This window comes from Liolophura sinensis, chromosome 13, assembly GCF_032854445.1.
Source record: "Liolophura sinensis isolate JHLJ2023 chromosome 13, CUHK_Ljap_v2, whole genome shotgun sequence".
NCBI lineage: Eukaryota > Metazoa > Mollusca > Polyplacophora > Chitonida > Chitonidae > Liolophura > Liolophura sinensis.
The window spans coordinates 9,192,033-9,214,286 of NC_088307.1; the positions used below are offsets into that span (position 1 = coordinate 9,192,033).

The 22,254-nt window shown below is 35.7% G+C and overlaps 2 protein-coding genes across 2 annotated transcripts in view; both read right to left on the reverse strand.

Annotated features, from left to right (window-relative positions):
* Nucleotides 1-4,682: 4,682 nt before the first annotated feature.
* LOC135480826 (whirlin-like) lies at nt 4,683-14,329 on the reverse strand. The gene is made up of 4 exons (XM_064760754.1): nt 14,297-14,329; nt 6,781-6,843; nt 5,796-5,954; nt 4,683-5,269 (listed from the first exon to the last, which is right to left on the reverse strand). The coding sequence occupies exons 1-4, from the start codon at nt 14,327-14,329 to the stop codon at nt 5,057-5,059; spliced, it is 468 nt and encodes a 155-aa protein (XP_064616824.1). The 3' UTR covers nt 4,683-5,056.
* Nucleotides 14,330-15,329: 1,000 nt separating this feature from the next.
* LOC135480827 (whirlin-like) overlaps nt 15,330-22,254 on the reverse strand; it is a 36,270-nt gene continuing 29,345 nt past the window's right edge. The window contains exons 9-11 of the mRNA XM_064760755.1: nt 21,635-21,718; nt 15,936-16,277; nt 15,330-15,425 (exon numbers count right to left, since the gene is read on the reverse strand). Of these exons, the coding sequence (XP_064616825.1) occupies nt 15,330-15,425; nt 15,936-16,277; nt 21,635-21,718 (522 nt within the window). The remainder of the gene's footprint in view (nt 15,426-15,935; nt 16,278-21,634; nt 21,719-22,254) is intronic.

Here is a 22,254-nt window from a genome sequence, read left to right on the forward strand (position 1 = left end):
ACGGCAGAAGACTTCGTGTATTAAAGGGCGATAATCATGTTTGACAAGTAACTATTTGATGCCGGTAACACGCAGATTTAACGAGCTGGTGAACATGCAAGTTGTATATAATCATGCAGACAAGTAATTGAAGAAAAGGTTGGGTTATAACTTTGCTAGTCAGCATTTCGATAGCAACTTTGATGACATTGTCGAAAAAACTGTTCACAACTAAACAAAAAGATGCTTATACCGTACGTGAATGCATAGCTTTCCAAATGATGAGACAGTCGTTCCGATCAAATTTATTGCTTCAGTATTTATAGTTTGTATATTCAGGAATATTTCACCTGTGTGACCAAGATCAGGTTTACGGGTGGAGGAAACCGACTGAAACTAAAGAGAAACCCCCGCACATCACAATGAGCATACTTGACAAATGTCCTGACTCAAGGCCTCAGTCGGACTATACGCTATTGAGCTACAGCCAGGAAAACATGTCACGATCTGTATTGCTGGTCAAAGCACACATTAGACAACGTGAATAATGCTTTCCTTGATGCGAATATGCATTCTTGTTTTCCTTCATTACAGAGTCTCTATTGGCCGTAAAGTAACGACTCAGAACTTTATTTGACCAATTTCCATTATTAAAACTGTGAAAACTGGACATGGAATTTTTTTTTTTTTTTTTTTTAGTTTCAATACTTATGCATGTATATTGTTTCTAATGTACAAACTTTCTGCAACAAACATATGAATTGTTTGAGAACAAACATATGTGAAAAAATTAACGGAATTAACAATTCACTAACTGCTTCAGTTGATTGATTGGAACAATTAGGTCTACTGTACTTAATTGTGGAAATTGTTGATGCATAATTACATTGATGATTTTGTTATTTTTACGACGATAAAGTTTGCTGTAAGCGTGGTGGGAACAGGAGTGCCAAGGTCAGGATATAAACTATATACATAGTCCGAGAAGTTTGATAGGTCACATTCATAGGGCAGTCATGAATATCATAATATTTCTCACCCTACCTGTCAGTGTATTCGGACTTTATATGCGTAAACTACAGCCATTTGTCAGGTACCTGACAACCTTCCGTTTTACGAAACTTGCGTAAATTTAACCATACGTCAAACCTACGTAAAGTTCCCTAGGCGTATATGATGGCGATGGATCTCTACAGAATGTGTTTATTTATTTATTTATTTATTTGATTGATATCTTACGCTGTACTCAAAAATATTTCACGTATTCTGCCTTAATACAGCCAGTATTATGGTGGGAGGAAACCCGGCATGACATCAGGTTTCTGGAAGACCTTCCCACGGAATTTTGTAATTTACAGTCAATAATATGAACAACGATGCGAGTTCACCCTCGTATTATTGTGCTTTACATGCAAAACCTGAGCTCACCACCTACTGTATAAGATACCGCCCTGAACATCCCTTCTACTGTTACTGGACGCTAAAGTAAAGTACTTTACTTTATTCGATACCGTGGACATCCGGGCAGTTCACTCGTGAGACGCAACGGCAAGCAGACGACGGCAAATGCCCGGATGTACGCGGTCTCGCATACTGGCGAGCTTAAAAATGGCAAGTTCAAAGTAACCCGACCCTATCTTGAAAATTAGGACACTTTTGCACAAAAAATTGGATTTGAAGGCATATTCCACTGGAAATGAAAACAAACATTTCTTTCCCAGCAAAATCTCAATGATCGAAATATTTGATTAGGGGCCTTTTTGGTCTGTATAGGGTTGCCTGAAACAAACATATTTTTACAGACCATTTAGTTATTTATTTGATTGGTGATTTACGCCCTGCTCAGGAATGTTTCATTTCTACCACAGCGATCAGCATTATGGTGGAAGGAAACCAAGCTCTACCATGACCATCCGCAGGCTGCTCCCAGACCTTCCCACGTATGGAGAGGAAACCAGAATGAGCTGAAATTGAGCCGCAGCAACAGCACTGGTGCTTTATAAAAATTTGTAACACAAAACAACCTGCTACAAGATGTAATAAATATTTATTAGTGCAACAAAGGTTCACAATGCAGATAACCAGAATACATGTAAATATGGTGATGTGTCATCTATGGTAATGGAGGCATGCAGTAGTTTCAGAACTTTGGGGTTCACAATTGAATCCAAAAGGGTGGGCTTTATTCCTTTTTTTTTTAAACACAAAGCATTCTGGGATATTGTACATCACACAGGTTAATAACTGTTTAGATGGAAAATATGACACATCATGAATCAAGATTGAAGAATTGGCACTGTAACTTTTATAAAGAATGATAAAGGTTCTATTTGACACTTTTGTACATTTTCGTTTTGTAATAACACACTCATAGTTATATAACTTATGTTCCTTTTCATGCATTTCATGCATTTTCATGCATTTTTATTTCACAGCTCCTATGACACTGAAGGCATGATTCAAAAATATGCTTGATTTTTTGATTTTGCTTAATGTAATGCATTTTTAGTTTAAAAAATCAAACTTTCATTGCTTCTATCCTAACTATGAACAAATGTGAAGATTTTAATACACACAGCCATGATATACATCACAAAGCAAGATAGAAACCATATCACTGCTTATTTTTTTTTTAAGTAATACTTATAAAGCCAAATGAAGTTATTATACTGTTAGCTCAGTTTATGAACAACATATCCCTGTCTTTACTTTTCTGAAGAAAAAAAAGGTAACTGAGAGAAATTATTTCTTAGCCTTGAACACTACTGACATCTGTCCTAAACTAAGGAGCATTACAATACACAGTTTTTGTTGGTAGGCCAATTGCTTATGTTTTACTTTGGTAAAATGTAGAGAGGTGATATAAAAAGACAAGTTTAAACATAATCACGGAGAGATTTAATTAGAAGAAGATATGAGTATGGATAAGTTTCACAATGCTAGTGATGAATAAAACCTCATAAAAGACCATGTCACATTATTGCCATTTTGCAGTTTGCCACTACACTTGATGATGGGAGAAGTCTCTTCCACATGCCTGTCATTATGTCATCATGTACAAAGTGTTTTTTGTTGTTTTGTTCATCACTAGATTTCAGCTACCAGCAATATATTCAGCACTATTATGAATGCTGTGTTTACCACTGACTTCAAGATTAAAAGACTCTTATCTGTGTTTACCACTGACTTCAAGATTAAAAGACTCTTATCTGTGTTTACCACTGACTTCAAGGTTAACAGACTCTTATCTGTGTTTACTACTGACTTCAAGATTAACAGACTCTTATCTGTGTTCACTACTGACTTCAAGATTAACAGACTCTTATCTGTGTTCATTACTGACTTCAAGATTAACAGACTCTTATCTGTGTTTACCACTGACTTCAAGATTAACAGACTCTTATCTGTGTTTACTACTAACTTCAAGATTTACAGACTCTTATCTGTGTTTACCACTGACTTCATGATTAACAGACTCTTATCTGTGTTAATAATTACACTTATCTTTACTCAGAATCACATTTATATGCATTAGGAATTAAACTAATCTGTTAGATGCAATTAAAGTAATACAAAAGTCTTGAATATTTGGCATCTAACTCAAGTCATTATCACAGAAGCCTATTATCAGGACAATCTTACTATTCCTGACTTTAAACAATATTTTTATCTAAGATTTAATTTACAGTCTGAAGACATTTTTTTCTGAGGTTTGATATACAACTACTTAACACGAATTCTCAAAGTGCAATTCAAAACTCTCTGAATTATGAAACCGCTTAAAAACTTATAATTATTCACAAAGTTTAATGGAGTTATTTAAATGATTTCCCAAGTATAAACTTACAGTTAGTAGGCCTATTTGTTTACAGTTTTACAATTTAACTCTCAATATATCTGAACATAAAATTAGATTATGTATACAAGGTATGATTTAATATTAGACAGGTAACATACAAAATAACTTCACTGTTAAATTTTTATCTTTTCTGATATTAATATATGGGTGGATTTGGCATTTTACTTGACCAGATGAATGATAATGAATATATATATATAGATATAATGTAAAAAAAAAAAAAATTTTATCATATACACAAAATTGTACAAATATATATTTTACTAATTACTACAAGAGATGGATTGTAAATTTTGCTAAAGCAGTCAAATGATTTAAGACTTTAAATAATTATCAAAGAACTTCATACAATTAAATGCTGCTGCTATAATGTGATTTAAAAAGTATTAAATTTGAAAAGGGAAACAGAAAGAAGTCAGGTGACTTATTCATTAAACCAGTGGGAATGATCAACTGTTACCCAATGAAGACTGTCAACATATATTTCTTGCCTAGATCTATGATATAAACATACATTTTAAACATCATTTGCATAAAACTTGAGAAATATCTGTAATATATGTGTTCAAGAGCAGAGATTAACTGCATAAAGATACAATGCGTTTCCGTGGTTTCTATCCGCAATTCTCCTAAAACCTGTAACTAACCAAGAGCTCAATTGTTCATTCATATCCATGTCCATACACACTGTTCCAAATACAATTAAAATCAAACAACTTTTCACACTCTGTTCCAAAATATCGAGCCCCGGTTGCAATTGAAACTGTTATCGTAATCTTGTGCACATGCAGTTCATGGAAAGAGTTCTCAGTTCCTCATTTTGGTACATGAATAAATTTCATTTTGCACAAGTTTGCAATGCACTGAACGTATCACAACTACAAGATCAGATTCTTCAAATCTGTACATTATTCAAACTTGCTGTTTGCCTTTCCAAAGTCCCAAAATTTGTCCTCGCAAAGTTCAAGAGTTATTCAAACTTGCTGTTTGCCTTTCCAAAGTCCCAAAATTTGTCCTTGCAAAGTTCAAGAGTTATTCAAACTTGCTGTTTTCCTTTCCAAAGTCCCAAAATTTGTCCTTGCAAAGTTCAAGACTTATTCAAACTTGCTGCTGTCCTTTCCAAAGTCCCAACATTTGTCCTTGCAAAGTTCAAGAGCAATTCAAATTTGCTGCTGACATTTCCAATGTCTAAGAAGTCACTGAAAAGTCAATAACGCCTTAAGATTTTCTGCATCTCTCCAAAATAGCCTTGACATCAGTACTTGTTTCTGTCACTAAAAGTTCCATTCGGTCCAAGGACTTATTTTTGAAGGCTTCAGCAATGGCGCGCGCTGCATCGTTATGCTCCATCCCAACCAAGCAGCGCCTGTTTACTTCCAGTAAAACATGGCCTACTTTTATCCCACCAGATTCATACGCCGAGCCACCAGGCTGAAAATATACAGAACATTGAATGATCAAAATTTTTTGTGAAAATATAGGTTTCACAGGTTTATATCGTCAACTGTTCATTTTTTTCTTGAAGCAAATGTACTTACAAATCTGAATTTTTCCGTCACTGACTTTCAAATACATATATATATATATATATATATATATATCAAACAGTCGGCATAATCATAGCGGCAAGAAAAATGTTTTTCTGAGACAAGACAATACTTTAGTAATACTTAGGCTCACAAGCCTCATGTACTGAGGTACACACTTCATGTACTGGGTACACACTACATGTAAACGAGTACACAATTAATGTACTGGGTACACACTACATGTAATCGAGTACACAATTAATGTACTGGGGTACACACTTTCTGTGCACTGGGTATAGAAAGAAGACATCATTCTGTATTCATTATCAAACAGATATGAAAAAAAGAATCAAGAAATAATTTTTTCAGTCTTTGTAAAAAAAAAATTGTTAAAGAAAAGTTAAAGAAATTTATAGGTCAAGACGTACCTGCACACTTATAACTCGTGGCAAAGGTTGTCGGGTGTTAGCTCCGCCTTCTATAGCCAAGCCAAGCGTGGGTTTTGTCTTGTAGATTGTGATTGGCTCAAAATGAATGTTTCCGTACTTACTCTTCCACATGTCAAGAAATTCTCCCATATCAGTTTCCTTGGGAAACAGAGAATGAAGAAATCGTTGGATTAATTCAGACAAATTTAATATTCAGATTTTGTCCTAAAGCAGTGCATGTATTTACGGATCAAAGAGATGGGGCGCTTGAAGATTTTATACCAATTAACTTTTATGAAAACTGGCCTCTTTCTTGACCAGCTACTGCATACCCCAAAAAGTTAGGGTAAGAAGTTCCAAAAGTCATTCTGACTATAAAAGAAATCAGGTTCACTTTGAAAATAAATATCTATTTGTGAAGATTAATCCACTCTTTGGACATTCAATTGTGAAGATTTCCGTGCTTCTATTTGTTCTTAGGACTTATGGGTTCCAATAAGGGAATTTTGACATTACAACCTCGTGGTGAGGTCCCTTATTTATGCCAGCCGCATTGTGACACTTGCAGAGTAATCAGTGCATTTTAGCAGGGAACTGTATATAAAATATTGAAAACTATTCACAAAAGATCACTTTCATTTATTGAGTTGCCTCAGTTAAAAAGGCACTGAATTTAATATTTTACAAAATAAAAGTCATCAGTTCTAAATAATACATGTTTTCTATGATACTCCTTCTGGCTACAGTTGTTCAAAAGTGTATTAGACGTATTAACTTTAATCCAGATTATAATGTCAGATTAATCAGATTAGGATTAATATTTAACCTGCATGGATTAAGTTTACTACACTTTGAACAACTGGGCCCAGACCACTTTAGCCAGCCAGGGCTGTATCTCTCTGTAAGAATGGCTTTATTTATTGTTTATTAATGTAACATAGCCTGTATTTCCCAGGTTGATCTTGATTGACAGCTGCACACTCACCATGGCAACTGGATGGGTGGATCTGTCCTGTGGACTGTTTGATGGGTAATCTCTGTCAGGAGTCTGCAAATGGAGAGTTAAGGGAACACTTTAAGATTTCAATCAAAAATTATTTCATCATTAACAAAGACGATCTGTTTTTTATTCAGCAGTCTCCATGGCCCAGTGGTTAGTGTGCTATCGCAGCACAATGACCCAGGAGCCTCTCACCAATGCCATCACTGTCGTACCGGGTAAGGTTTTCCAGCAATCTCAGGATGGTCATGGAAGGTTTTCCTCCCACCGTTATAATATTGGCTGCATTGTATATTAAAGTGAAATATTTTTGAGTGTGGTGTAAAACACCAATCAAATAAATACATGGTATATAATTTAATAGCATCCAGAGTTATGCTTGTCCATTTTAACAGTGTAAACCTTAGCAATAGGTGATGTGATGTGCTTGTCTGATTTAATATCAGTCAAATAGTGAAAGCAACAGAAAATTAACTTGCAAAACAGACACAGACATGTCAATGTCTAGCTTTTCAGTTTAGGAAAACAATCTGAATTGTTTGAATCTCTATCATATATTTTTAAAAAAATATATAATTAATGCTTTGGAACTAGAGTAGCTCTTCACATGCACTCTCTTGGACCATGTCTGTAGCAGTGCTGTACTTTCATTACGTCTGTACCAACAACATTTCTGTAGCAGTGGTGTACTTTCATTACAGTCTGTACCAACAACATTTCCGTAGCACTACTGTACTTTCATTACAGTCTGTGCTAACAACATTTCTGTAGCAGTACTGTACTTTCATTATGGTCTGTACCAAAAAACATTTCTGTAGCAGTACTGTACTTTCATTACAGTCTGTACCCACAACATTTCTGTAGCAGTAGTGTACTTTCACTACAATCTGTACCAACAACATTTCTGTAGTGGTACTGTACTTTCATTACAGTCTGTACCAACAACATTTCTGTAGCAGTACCGGTACTGTATTTTCATTACGGTCTGTACCAACAACATTTCTGTAGCAGTACTGTACTTTCATTACAGTCTGTGCTAACAACATTTCTGTAGCGGTACTGTACTTTTTCATTATGGTCTGTACCAACAACATTTCTGTAGCGGTACTGTACTTTTTCATTATGGTCTGTACCAACAACATTTCTGTAGCGCTACTGTAAAGTCATTACCGTCTGTACCAACAGCCTCATTAAAGGGCCTACTGAAGTCTAACAACACTGCAGCTGATACATCTCATTCACAGCGATCAAATATTTAAACTATCGCTGGAAGTCAATCACGCGATAGCTTTGTGTGTGTATGTGTGTTAATAGCAGAAGGTTCATGTGCTTCAGCTCGGTAATCAGCTACAACATACAACACAACGTTACAGGATTAATGTATGGATAATATGCAGAAAATAGAGGTAGATTATCGAAAAAATTGCTATATGCCTTAAAAAATCTGGCTTTGATTCAGTTCTATATAACTGAAAATCTTCAATGCCCTCAATGATTTGTTGGTGCCACTAAAGATGTAAACTTGATAAAACTGTGCAAATTATTTCTCTTGATCCCACAGTTCTCTCAAAATGTTTCAAAATATTGGTTGCCTAGGCCGCTGAAAAAGTTTAAAATTTAGGCCTATAAATCTTCATCTTTTTTAACCTCTAAAGCACTATTTTGAGCGGAATTTATGCATACAATTATTAGGAAAATGAAACTGTAATGTTTTGTTAGTGGCACTAAAGATGTAATCTTCATACTACTGTGCAAATTATTTCTCTATACCCCATAGTCCTCTCAGAATGTTTCAAAATATTGGTTGCTGAGGCAGTTGAAAATGTCCACGAATTAGGGTACGTTTTACATATAGTGCAATTGTGAATTTCCAATCAAAAAGATTTTAGTACTTTCTTAAGCTAAATTTTGCCACACTTGAATAGTTCCATACAACTGCACATGCTTTAAAATTCTCACGTATTCCAACATGTTCTTTACGTTTTCCAACTGCACGATGCTTCATATTTGTGCAATGGGAGACTCAAGGACGAGCTACAAAGACAGAATGTATTGTTTTCTTCTGTGACATTGCAGAGCATGTGTAATAAAGGAAAGAACAAATGAGTTCACAGCTTTTGACAATCTTGATACAGGCGGCAAGGAATTTTACGCGTTCCTCATTATTTATACCAACTGAAACACATGGTATCAATGCCTGAGCACAGGACTGATCAAATTCCTTAAAAAATGTTAGAAAATTAGGAAACCCAGGAATCAAGCACTACACAGCCATGTACTAAAAATATGAACTAATATGTATCAAAAAATATGAAAGAAGCATATCTGAGGATTACAAATGTTTGACAAATTTACCTGATTGAAATTTATTCTTACAATGTACACTTCGAACCTGATTGTAAAATGCATGCAGCTACAACATTCAAGAATTAATTTAAAAAAACAAAACATGAAAACCAAAGAACGAAGAAATACACATGAAAACTGAAAATTCAGGTATAAATAAGTTTGAATTAATTTAAACCTACAGTTAAAATCTCCTGTGAATCAGCCCAGGGTAGGAGTTTGGGTCGTGGGATACGCAATGGTTTAATCTTCAAACAGCCGTCCATGCTGTATATCGTGTGTGAACCATCATTTGCTAATCCTGGATCCACCTTGTAAGGGACCAATCCACTTCCCACAATTCCTTAATTGTACAAGAACCAATCAAATGACGACAGGATAGACCATACACATCACATCTGATTTTAGAATCGCAGAAATGTTTCCGCAAAGAAAGTTGACAAGATAATAATTGTCCACTTAGGAATCAAAATCATGAATATATTTTGAGTGAGAATTAAGTCAAATTAAGACATCCAAATTACCACATGTGAATTTCAACAGGAATTCCACACCTTGGATTATGAACAACCTCTGCCCTAGCTAAGATCCATACAACTTAGCTTTGTTTGATGATCCGCAACTCGAAACAGAAACAGCCACTATTTCCCGCTGACTAACAATATACCTGTCAGCAGCATCACAAAAGACAGGGGTGCAGGTATGTATATATAATTATGTGCACCTGGCCAGGTGAAATTCTAACCAATCAAATCACATATTTCCGGAACCAGATTTTAAATCATCACCAGTCCGGGTTACCTGACTGTGTTGATGACAGGTAATTGCCCCTCCATTTGCTGTCTGACTTCCTGCTGGGTGTTTCTTGTGATAGGTGCACTGGGCACAGATCATCCGGCCACTGGAGCCTAATGTTAACCCTTATATCACCTGAGGCAGGTGTGGAAATGGATTATTCATTAACGGACATTGTCCAGTCAGAGGGACACTAATGACAAAGGGACAGATTGATAATCCACAACTACACGTATACAACACCAGACAGGTAAACTAAATGACCCATGCCCACCTGGTCACCATGGCAACACACAAATGCAGCACCTAATGGATGATGATGTGAAATACACCTGATTGTACTTGAAGATTAATTCTGCCTTTATAATAATGTTTATACCACTCACTGTACTGAGTTTGCTTGAGTTCAAACAATAACTTCTGTACTCTTTATTAAAGTCCACACGTACATCTGAATTTAAACAAGCATTTAATGCATTTCAGTTTTTTTAAATGTTTTAAAACATTATCAAATAAAAAGCAATTTTACTCTATATATAACGCACAGCAGCAAAACCAAAACATTTTTCCGTTACATGATATTTTTTCTTTTGGATCATGTTTTTGATGTATGTAACTGCCGATATCTTTCATTATTAGAGAAAACATCCCTCTGGACTATATTTCCAATATTGTAATTAAAACATAGCAATTAATATAACAAAGAAAATCCTCCTGATCATGACAATGGTTAGTGTATAAATTTTCAAATTATCAAAATTAATGAACCTGATAAAACATTTACACCTGATGCCATAGCTACATGTACAAACGAGACTTGACAAACTCTTACATCTGGCCTGAGGCTGCAAAACGTTCACGTACCTTGAAATGAAATCACCGGCTTGCAAATGCAATGCAACAGGCCTAACCAGTAGCCTACAGAGCCTGCCACTCCCACCCCAATGCAATACTGCTAATGAACAGCTGATCACACATCGCACAAAACACATACCTGTATAAAACACACAGGTGAATCAACCCTCATCAACAGGTGAGAATTCAGTCACCCACACCACAAGGTTAACAGACTGATCATTCCTGTGACCACCAAAGAACACACCTGTGCAGGTATGGCCAGGTAAACAAAGTGCCACTCCCTGTGAATACTGATGCTTGTTACCATGGCAATCAAAACGCCACTTATGGCAACACAGATGCTAGCATCAGCAGGTCCCCTCTCTGTATCTTAAGCTCTGTTCATCTAGACAACACAAGAGCCGTGTCTCTCTATACACATCCATAGTTTTACATCTACGCAAATCTGTGCAACTTTTCATCCAAAAAATCAATTCTACAATCCACAAGATACATCAGACACATCTTGAAGAGGGCGGCTTCTTCATAAAACATTTTTTAAAAAAATCTTTTCTCGATTACATTACCTTTATCAAAGAAACAATTATGGGAGGCATATTCATTCTGACTATAACAGGCCTCTGCACCTTTATCAGAAGCCTTTATTCATCTATTCCTCCACGAACGAAACAGATTTTAAAATTTGCATTATTCCTCTATATTATCAATGCATATGGCAACAATGCCATAATTCCTGATGCTTATATTAATCAAAAAAATCAATTTTATTCCGCAAGATGCCACGTTTTAATACAACAACCGATGCATTCAATAAAGCACTTTCCACATTTACCTCTCATAAACAATGAAAGACTTTAACGTTTTATACCTGTATACATCATATTTTCATAACAATCAGGAATATGGAAATCTATCCAAGGCGTCCATTACATAAATGCAAAACTGTCAAGCCTGAACATACATCCTGATATGAGTTTGTTGCTAGGATACCGACCTTTCTTCATCAATGTTTAATATCTACCTGTGTGTCTGAGATCAAAGATACATCACGAGCACACCTGAGACAACCATCCATCATAGACATGGTTAATCTTGCATGGCAGTTAGATATTAAAGCATCTAGAAATACAAGATCCACAATGAATCCAAAGATAAAAGATATTATATTATTACCACTATTTATACAGTAATTACAATGTCCTTTTCCGCATTAAAAATTAAATTAATAGAGATGACTTTAACTCTTTAATCTCTCATGACAGTGTAACTACAATACAGACTGATGAAAGAATATAAAGTTATACTGATGATGTACAGCAACTCAAATCTCTGGGCACACATTAATAATCATCAGAAACATAGACAAGTAACATATTACTTCAAGAAGTAATAAACCAATAATGTATATTCAAAAGAACTTTACTACTTGCATATGACCTTGGTTAGGATCTCTAAAGTACAATATCCGTCTGATATGCTCAAATAGTGAACAAATTACAGAACGTCTAGTTCAGACTTCTAAGTACTTCTACATTGTAGATGTTGTTGACACTCTGAGCCCTGGGCCAAAACCAAGTTGCAATGCCACGGAAATCTGCTTAATATTTGATAAATCATCCATGTTTTCCTAGGCTTCAAAGTACCCACATTTCATTCTGGTGAACATCACAAAGAGCTAACAAGATTCTCTGTTCTGCAGCACAGGTGAGAGGCGTAAAAGCAAGTGAGGCTCTAGAGGAAGGGAGAGGGCTCAGCAGATTTGAGGTTTTTGTTAACTATTCTTTGATTTTTTGTCAAGTACGGAAAATTAATGTTTCTTTGGGAAAACATTTATTATCCAGGGCATATAATTATAAAAAAAGGTTAACCATTATTGGCCAGAAATCAGAGCATTGAAGAAATATCACGCACTTTGTATATCTAAAGAATTAAATCCTTCAGGTGACTTAATCAACTTGTAATTAGAGGAGCAAGTACAGGTAAGTGATACTCGGTCTTCAACCAGTGAGTCACAACATTTTCTGAGAAGGGATAACAGAATGCAGAAAAGCCTGTTGCTATACAATTTACTCTGGTTTTCTCAGATTGACAACTGATAACAAAGAACAAATCACTGTCATTTTCCTTCTATAAGTGTCTACAATACCCCCAGTGAACTTTAATTTTAAAATGCATTATTAGATAAGCATAAAAAATTAATAATCAAAAATGCATCAGTTTATGGACATGCAAATCCAATGTAAATAATAAACAGGACTTAAATTAACCCACAATTTGTTTAATCCCCAATAAGTAAGCAAAATCCTGTGGCTCTCATGACAATAACTAAGCAAAATCCTGTGGCTCTCGTGACAATAACTAAGCAAAATCCTGTGGCTCTCATGACAATAACTAAGCAAAATCCTGTGGCTCTCATGACAATAACTAGCAAAATCCTGTGGCTCTCATGACAATAGCTAAGCAAAATCCTGTGGCTCTCGTGACAATAACTAAGCAAAATCCTGCGGCTCTCGTGACAATAACTAAGCAAAATCCTGCGGCTCTCGTGACAATAACTAAGCAAAATCCTGCGGCTCTCATGACAATAACTAAGCAAAATCCTGTGGTTCTCGTGACAATAACTAACCAAAATCCTGTGGCTCTCGTGAAAATAACTAAGCAAAATCCACATGACTAGTATTTAATATCTTTGGGTGAAGTAAGTTTCATATTGCTTATATTGCTAAACTACTCATTTAATCTTGGAAAAAATCAATTTGATGATTTTCACCTACTGGAGCCTTCGTCAAGCATCACACCTATTAGCAGTGTGTGTGAGTGGACAAATCAATATTAATTAGTCTGTGTCCGCTTTTGGAAGCCGGAAAATCCTCAACTGGAGATCTGCAGGTACTGTATAGGCACAAATTACCACCATGGATATATCCTGTCTACATACATTAGGCCCCTGTAGATACAATCAGCCAGGTATTATGTTACCTGAGGGTTAGGTTTATTGGCTGATCCATGATAAGACATGGTGACTGACTGATTGTTCATACCCCGTGTTAAGGCCCACTAACTTATATAAGTTGACTGATTGATTGAGCGGCTGATTTATATGTTTCTGTGAGCTAATAGCTCATCAGAGACAGCCCTCAGCCTGATTGGCACTGTAATTCCTTCCTGATGTCCTTTACATTCAGACATCAAAATGAAATGGTATAGGAATGATGGGACCCTGACTGAAGCTTGCTTAAGTAGTGAGCTAATAGCCTGCCACTTTAAATCTTCTTCTCGATTACATGGTATTGTAAAAAACTCACATGAAATTCTTCCTGGTCACTCACATTCACACAGACATCAATGTGAATGGTAGTGGAATGATAGAAGTGAGCTAGAAGTGGGCTTTAACTACACCACTTCAGTGTTCTTGGTTACTGCATCTGGCTACATGATCTATAGGAGCAAGAGTTTCTCTAGTTCCAATAATCCTTGAATGCACAATAAAACAGATTCTTACCTTTGACTTGTTTTTGTCCATATTTTGGCCCATTGTCAAGATGTCTGAAAAAATTAAAAAAAGAACAATGCACTTTTCGAAAGTTTTCACTTTATGACAAACAGTGAACCGTGAAACAGTATCAACATACTCACACCATTTTACACGCCATGTGTAATACCTCGGTGTATTTGATCTTGTTCACATATATAACAGTAATAACTTCATGTGTCATAAAGCCTTCTTTAATTTAAATTAATTGCTTACCTTCAGTCAAATTAAACTTTATGGCTTCTTTTCAGTCATTTTTAAATCAATGGCTTTCTCTTTCAACCAGCTTAAAACCATTGGTTTAATTGTTTTACATAATCTTCAAATTAATGTCTTTCAATCGGTTTCAAAGAAAAGGCATCTTTCCAACAACATTCCAATCAGCTGCTTGTTTCCAAGCTGCTTTTAGTAATTAATGGCTTCTTTTTTAACTACCTGTAGCTTGGCTATAACTCTTCTCAGCCAGCCTCAAATTAATGATGGCTTGCTTTCAAGCACCTTTTTAAATTAATGGCTTGCTCTCAAGCACCTTTTCAAATTAATGACTTGCTCTCAAGCACCTTTTTAAATGAATGGCTTGCTCTCAAGCACCTTATTAAATTAATGGCTTGCATTCAATCTGCTTCAAATTTAATTTTTCATTTTCTTTTCATTTAATGGCTCAATTTTCAATACTGTTACTATCAAAACATTATCTGGATAGTCTTGACAGCAAGATCAATAATAATTAACTTCATTTTTAAAGTAATCTGAAAGGCCAGTCTTTTACATGGGCATCAAAATGACTAGAATCTGATACAGATTCTTTAAGAAGACACCTCTTTCATCAGAGGTTTTAAAGGGAGTTAAAAGGAGCTGCTTTAAAATTGAGCTAATAACCAAACGGTCTGCTTTCAAAGAACATCATTACTTGCATCAAATGGTAGCAAATGGAAACTTTAAAGTTGAGGAATCAAACTGGCATTTTTTTTTTTTTTTTTTTGGGCTGCAGTGCGACACACACTTACTTATTAGATGGAGAACTACTGTCACTACCACTGCTCCCATTCATGTAAACCCCACTGTCCCCTTCTGCTGGGTTCTTCATTTCTTCAACAGGCTTTCAAACAATAAATAAATAAATATTTAAAGGGCATGGGAAAGCTCTGGAATGCTTAATGCTAAACTTGTTTTTTATGTTAAACTCTCAAATATTTACCCCAAAAATTTAACTGTGTTAACAACTTCATAATACCATAACGCCACCAAGGGAGACAATTCTTTCAACATACAATCTTCATTCCTTTATCAACAAATAACCTATAGCTTGTACACAGGGTTGACAAATCCCAGTTCACTTAAAATATTAGCACATAAATGTCAAACAAACATACCACAAAAATCATTTCTCAAGAGTTTGATACAATTTGGCTCAGTGGCAATGAATATGTTTCAATTTCACAGGAAGATTACAATCATGGACGTTTAAAAAAAAAAACATTTTTTTCTCGTTTAACCATAGCAAGAACCGTGGATTAATTAAATGGTTTATGGACACAAATATTTAGTAAAGTAGATTTAAAGTTGGACAGGGTTTCATATCATAGTTAGTTAGGGTAGTTATAGTCACCTTGGCCACACTGTATAATCCGTCATGGACGTCGGCCATTACTAACAGTTGTTCCTCTGACCTTGCCTTCCTAAGGTCATTACCTGACCTTGACTTTTGACTTCTGGGCATGTCCACAAATGAGCCACCAGTATTGTAATACAATCTGTCCCCAGAATATGCATTGAGTTTATGGCGTGGTGGCTTTTTAAGAAGAGTTATGTTTCCTGTGGAGGTGTAAATTTGTGACTGGTTGCCATGGTGAGAACTATATTTCCCATCATGCCTTCTGTGCGGAACAGAGGAGAATTCAGGAGAAGACTCAGGTGAACTGTTGTGACGATGTTTGTTTAACTCAAACTTCTGAAACAAATATAAACAAAAAATTAAATAACAATAACAGAATAAGTTCAAGAAATTCCTTTTAGGGAAGGATTCTTTAGCATGATTCAAAACGATGGTTGTGTATATCTTGTCTCTGATAGAGCTATTTGTATACCATGTGATGATAGGGAACAGCTACATGTAATTGTATATATGCATTTCTCAGGTAGTTACTTGTATCCAAGCATGCTACAGATATAGCTACTGTATCTGGGCATGTGATGAACATACCTACATTTTAAGGATGCAGAACAGCTAATTGTCTTCATACATTTTACAAATAGTTACTTGTATCCAAGCATGTTATGGATATAGTTACTTGTATCTCTACAGGTTACAAATACTGTAAAAGCCTTTTTATTCACGTGATACTAACATTCATAGATTTCGCAGCAAACACATTTCCGCGAAAATAAGTGCAATCCAATAGAAAGCCCATGTAAGTAATTTAGTAATGTAGCATGAGTTACAGTTATAAATTCGTTAACAAGCACTACAGTTCTTATACTTTTTCAAACACGTTAATTAGAAATACCTAATTAGAATGTATTCTGGCTTTCACAAATCCAGCTTAATTGATCGTCAGTTAATCTGACGATCAAGAAATCAATCAAGAAAAAGAAGATCAAGAAAGTTAATCTTGCCTTCTTTTAAGGAGGCTTAGCTCAGTTGAAGTATCGCCACATTGCGACGTTGTTACTGTTGTTGATTTATTGCCGCGGTTGGAGACATACAAGTTGATAATTTGTACTGTGCGTGTGTACGTGATAGGTTATACATACGATGAGAGAGGCTGTTTTTTAATCTACTGTATTTGCCTTCCAGTCAGATCACCTTTCTCACGCGCCCGATACATCGCTCTGGAGGTTTCCTCACTTCAAACTTCCTTTTAATAATGACAATTTCTGTGAAATTTACTCAAATCTGTTACAGTTCACTCAAAGTTTCACTCACATTGCTGATGCGTGAGAATTAAACAGTGGGATTTATTTATATCACACTAATCCTTCGTCATCTCCGAGAGCGAGTGACACAAATACTTATTCACACAGTGGGTAAGGGCTTCGTCGAATATAAAGATTAACAGTCTTGAAAAGATTAAAAGCTTAGAAGGATTAACTTGTCTGATCAAGTTTTACTGTATTGTATAGAATTTTTGTCACACCTTACAGGTACAAACAATAACGACTATGAGACAGAGCACTGGAATGAAGCCAATTCACATGAATCAATTTACTTTTCTCAACTGTCTTTTAATTCTGAACCTCGGCTACAAAATTTTGACTCTACAACCAATCTATCAGTTTTTTCATTTGATTGCCAGAAGCTGAGCAAGCATTTCACAGAAATGGCTTAACTCAACCATTTAAGAATTTTTTGAAATTCCAGGTTACAATATGTTCTCTTTGCAATGTACCCAGCATAAGGGTGGAGGCATCACTCTCTATGTTACATCAGACATTACATCATGTAAAGTAAGGGAAGATCTAAGTTTTCACAGAGACTCTGGCTGTTGTGAATGTCTGTTCATAGAGATTAAATTCAATAAGTCCGTATATCTTATAGGTGTTGTATATAGATCACCTAGTAAAGATGTCAATGATTTTAATAATCATATATTACATATCGCAGAAAAATGCCGAAGAGAGTCAAAACAAACCGTTATGATGGGGGACTTTAAGACTGACCTTTTAAAAACTGAATATCATGCTCCATTCAAAGACTTTCTTGAAATAATGAAATCAATTCACTTTCTCCTCCAAATTACTAAGCCAACTAGAGTACAATCTCGATCAGCAACATTAATTGATAATATATTCACAAATTGCTTCGATAAGTATCTTCTTTCTGGAATCCTACTAACAGACATAACAGATCATTTTCCATTTTTCATATCACGGAATAAGGATACTGTAGGAATAATACAGAACAAAAATTGCAGCACCAGAAATACATTGCATCAGAGAAGCAAAATTTTATTGATGAAGCAGAAAATACAAACTGGGACTCTGTTCTAAACTCAACTGATGTCAATCATGCTATGGACACTTTTGGTTGAATGTTCCCCTCCATCTATAACTGCTGTTTTCCCATTACTCAACATAAATTTCACAAAAAGATCACAAAACTGTGGGTAACAGGCGGCCTTCTGACATCTATCTTTGAAAAAAACAGATTATATTGACTTAACTTAAACACAGAGATGAAGAATCTGAAAAAGGTACAGATCCTTCAGGAACAAGTTAAACAATAGTATTCGCTTAGCAAGAAAACACTACTTTGAGAACAAATTTAATAAGGTAAACAACAATATTAAAGGTGCCTGGAAAGTTTTAAATGAATTACTGAATCGCAGGAAGTCTCGAGAACAACCTTTGTCCTTCAGAACAAATGGTACTGACATTACTGACACTGCTACGATGGCAAACAGCTTTTATAAATACTTTAATTCTGTAGCCAGTAGTTTGGAACGCACAAATTCCTGCAGTAAATGACCAGTTTTACAGATTACTTTAGCCAACCATTTGCCCAGTAATTTTTCTTTTCCACATGTAACACCAAGTGATGTTACTTCTGTTATCTCAGACCTTAAGTCCTCAGCCTCTGTGGGTCTTGATGGAATTCGAATGTCACTTGTTAAACTTGTCTCCGATCACATTTCTGCCCCTCTGTCACAAATTATCAACTTATCTTAGGTATCAGGCAAAGTTTCTGACTGCATGCAAAGCAGGAAAGGCCAACCAACTGGAAAAATACCAACCTATATCCGTACTTTCCTGTTTCAGTAAAATACTTGAGAAAATAACTTCAAATGCAGTATTTAGCCATGCAGAAGCTAATGGTATCATTGATAAAAAACCACTATGGCTTCAGAGCAAATCACTCAACATCTCTGGCTGCTTCTTCATTGTATGATAAATTAGCGACTGACAAGGAGAACAAACTGTACATGTACAGTATAGTCACATTTCTCGACCTTTCAAAGGCATTTCATACAGTAAATCATGCCATGCATTTACGTAAACTTGAATACTATGGTTTCAGAGGTATAAGTAACTCTTGGTTTAGAACTTATTTATATAACAGAACTCAGTGTGTATCGTTTTCTGACACCTTATCAACTGAATCTGTACAATGTGGAGTTCCACAAGTCTCTATTTTAGGATTTTTCTTGTTCTTACTTTATATCAACGATATCTCTCATATATCTAACCTTCTTCACTTTATTTTGTTTGCAGATGACACCAGTACAATTTACTCCTCTGACAATATAAATGATCTCTGTAATACTATGTCCATGAACTCGAAAACTTCATACTTGGTTCTGCTGCAACTGCCTATCCCTGAACATTACGAAGACAAAATACCTTCTCATAACCCCTCTCACTAAAAAGAAAATAAACTCACCACCCTCTCTTAAAAAATGTGACAATGAAATAGAAAGATTATATAAATTCAAATTTCTTGGAATGGTCTTAAATTCCAAACTTAAAAGGACTTCCCATATCGACTATATTGGTTCAAAGGTGTCTAGAAATCTCAGGTTGATAAGCCACGTAAAGCATTCTGTTAACAAGAAAACATTATTTATTCTGTATTTCTCTCTTATATATCCTTAACTTTCATACGTAAACATATGGGCAATACATATCGAACTCATCTCACGCCCTTACAGATTCTCCACAAATGCCTCATTCGAACTATCACTTATTCAAAAAGAAATGATCACGCGTCCCCTCTGTTTCATCAACTATCCATCTTACCACTGCGAGAGATGAACATTCTATCTGTATCACTCTTAGCACACGAGTTTTTTATCATCCCGAACTTACTCCTCCCAGCTTCGAAACTTATCTGTTAAAACAATCTGCTACCCATCACTATGCGACTAGAGCAACTCAACTGGATTATAATAGACCTATGTACAGTACAAACTTATCGTACTTTTCATTAAGAACAATTTGCCCTCGAGAATGGAATAAACTACCCACCACTCTTCGTATTATAAATTCCACTAAAATCTCTTTTTAAATCCAGGCTTAAACTATATCTCCTTGAGCAATTTGATTAAGACGCATTTTGGTTGCTTTTGTAGGTTAATGACCCAAAAAAAAGTTCCCTAAAGTTCATCCTAAGGTTTCCAACATCTTTTATGCTTCCTGATTGCGAACATTTGTTTGTTACCATGTATGTTTATATATGTCACAATGTTATATCATTACCATTAATCTATGTATATACTCTGTTACATAACGTTCTACTTTTCATGGAATAGGACAAGCTCTTGTGAGCTTTATTCCCGTCTAATGCATTACTCGTGTATACTTGTGTACTTAATTTAAGGTTAAGGTGAACAAAAAATGGAATGGAATGGAGTTAAATGATAACATTGTTACTTGAATGCTTGAGTTGTTTTATTACTTGACATTTCTGTATTGAAGTTTGATTTTTGTTTATCAGTTGTCCAAAAATTCTCTTAAGATCTGCGAAAGTTGATTCCCGCGAATGTGTCTTCTTTCCAAATCCTCGAAAGTTTATGTCCGCGAATAAAAAGGCATTTAGAAATATAGCTAATGTACATTTTACGATAGCTTCTTTCATCCTTGCATGTTACAAATGTAGCTACATGTGTCCACACATGTTACAAACATAGCTATCTGTATTTTACGAATATTACCACTTGTATCCATACATGCTATAGATAGCTGCTTGTACCCATGCATGTTACAAATATGTAGCTACTCATTTCCATACATGTTACGTATATGGCTATTTAGGGTATCCACATAAAATTGTTACAAATATAGCAACCTGTATCTGTATAGTGAAGCTACTTGTACTTATTCATGTTACGGTTACTATATGTAACAAGACAACTGTAAATAAGTTGATTTGTTTTTCATATTTCTGTGTAATGAAAATCCTCATGTCACAGTATGTTTTCCACTTATCACTGTTTTGGGTAAACAAGGGAGAGCACTTTATGTTTGATCTAGTAGGCCATAATAGTTGCCCTTTGGTGAACTCTCAATCGTGACCTTGCACCTCCAACCTGTGAGCTCATGGAAAACCCGCTTGGGTAAAAGGTCCCAGGTGACGATGGTAATATACAGGGAGTCTGGTAACCGCTGCTGAGCTGGTCATAACTGGTGTATAACAGGCGGCCATCCTGCGAGACTGGCCAGTCACAGTTTCCTGTACATCTTGTACTGCTTAAATATAGGCCTGTTGTATGTTATTGATGGGTTTGTGTCATTTCCTGCGTTGCCTCCCTTACAAACAGAAGTACAACACTATATTTACAACACTAATGGTAGTTGCACATGCAAACTCACTCTGTCAGAAGGTAAAGGGGAATAATCAGGCTCGATGCTCTCCGGAGATGATCGGTCATCTTCTGCCAAATACTTCTGACGATTCTGTTCAAAAAGGAATTTTGATAAATGAAAATGTCTCGCAATGATGAAATATGGTGTATTTATTTTAATACCAGTAAAATCCCATATTATACAAACTGTAACATAAATGACCAATGGTTTAAATTATTTACACAGTAACATTTGTAAACAAAGCAATTTAATACAGTTGATGGCCAAATATGATATTTGATTTGATTTGATTTATGCCGTACTCAAGAATATTTCACTTATATGACGGCTGCCAGTATTATGGTGGGAGGAAACCGGGCAGAGCCTGGGGGAAACCCACGACCATCTGCAGGTTGCTGGCAGACCTTCCCACTTATGGCCGGAGAGGAAGCCAGCATGAGCTGGACTTGAACTCACAGCGACCACATTGGTGAGAGGCTCCTAGGTCATTACACTGTGTTATCGCGCTAACCAATTGACCCACGGAGGCCCTTGCCAACCATGTGAAAAGAAATGTAAATTTCTATAGTCTTACATGTAACACTAGTTTTATACGTGATAAGAAGCCCTATAAGTCTGTTTGTCCC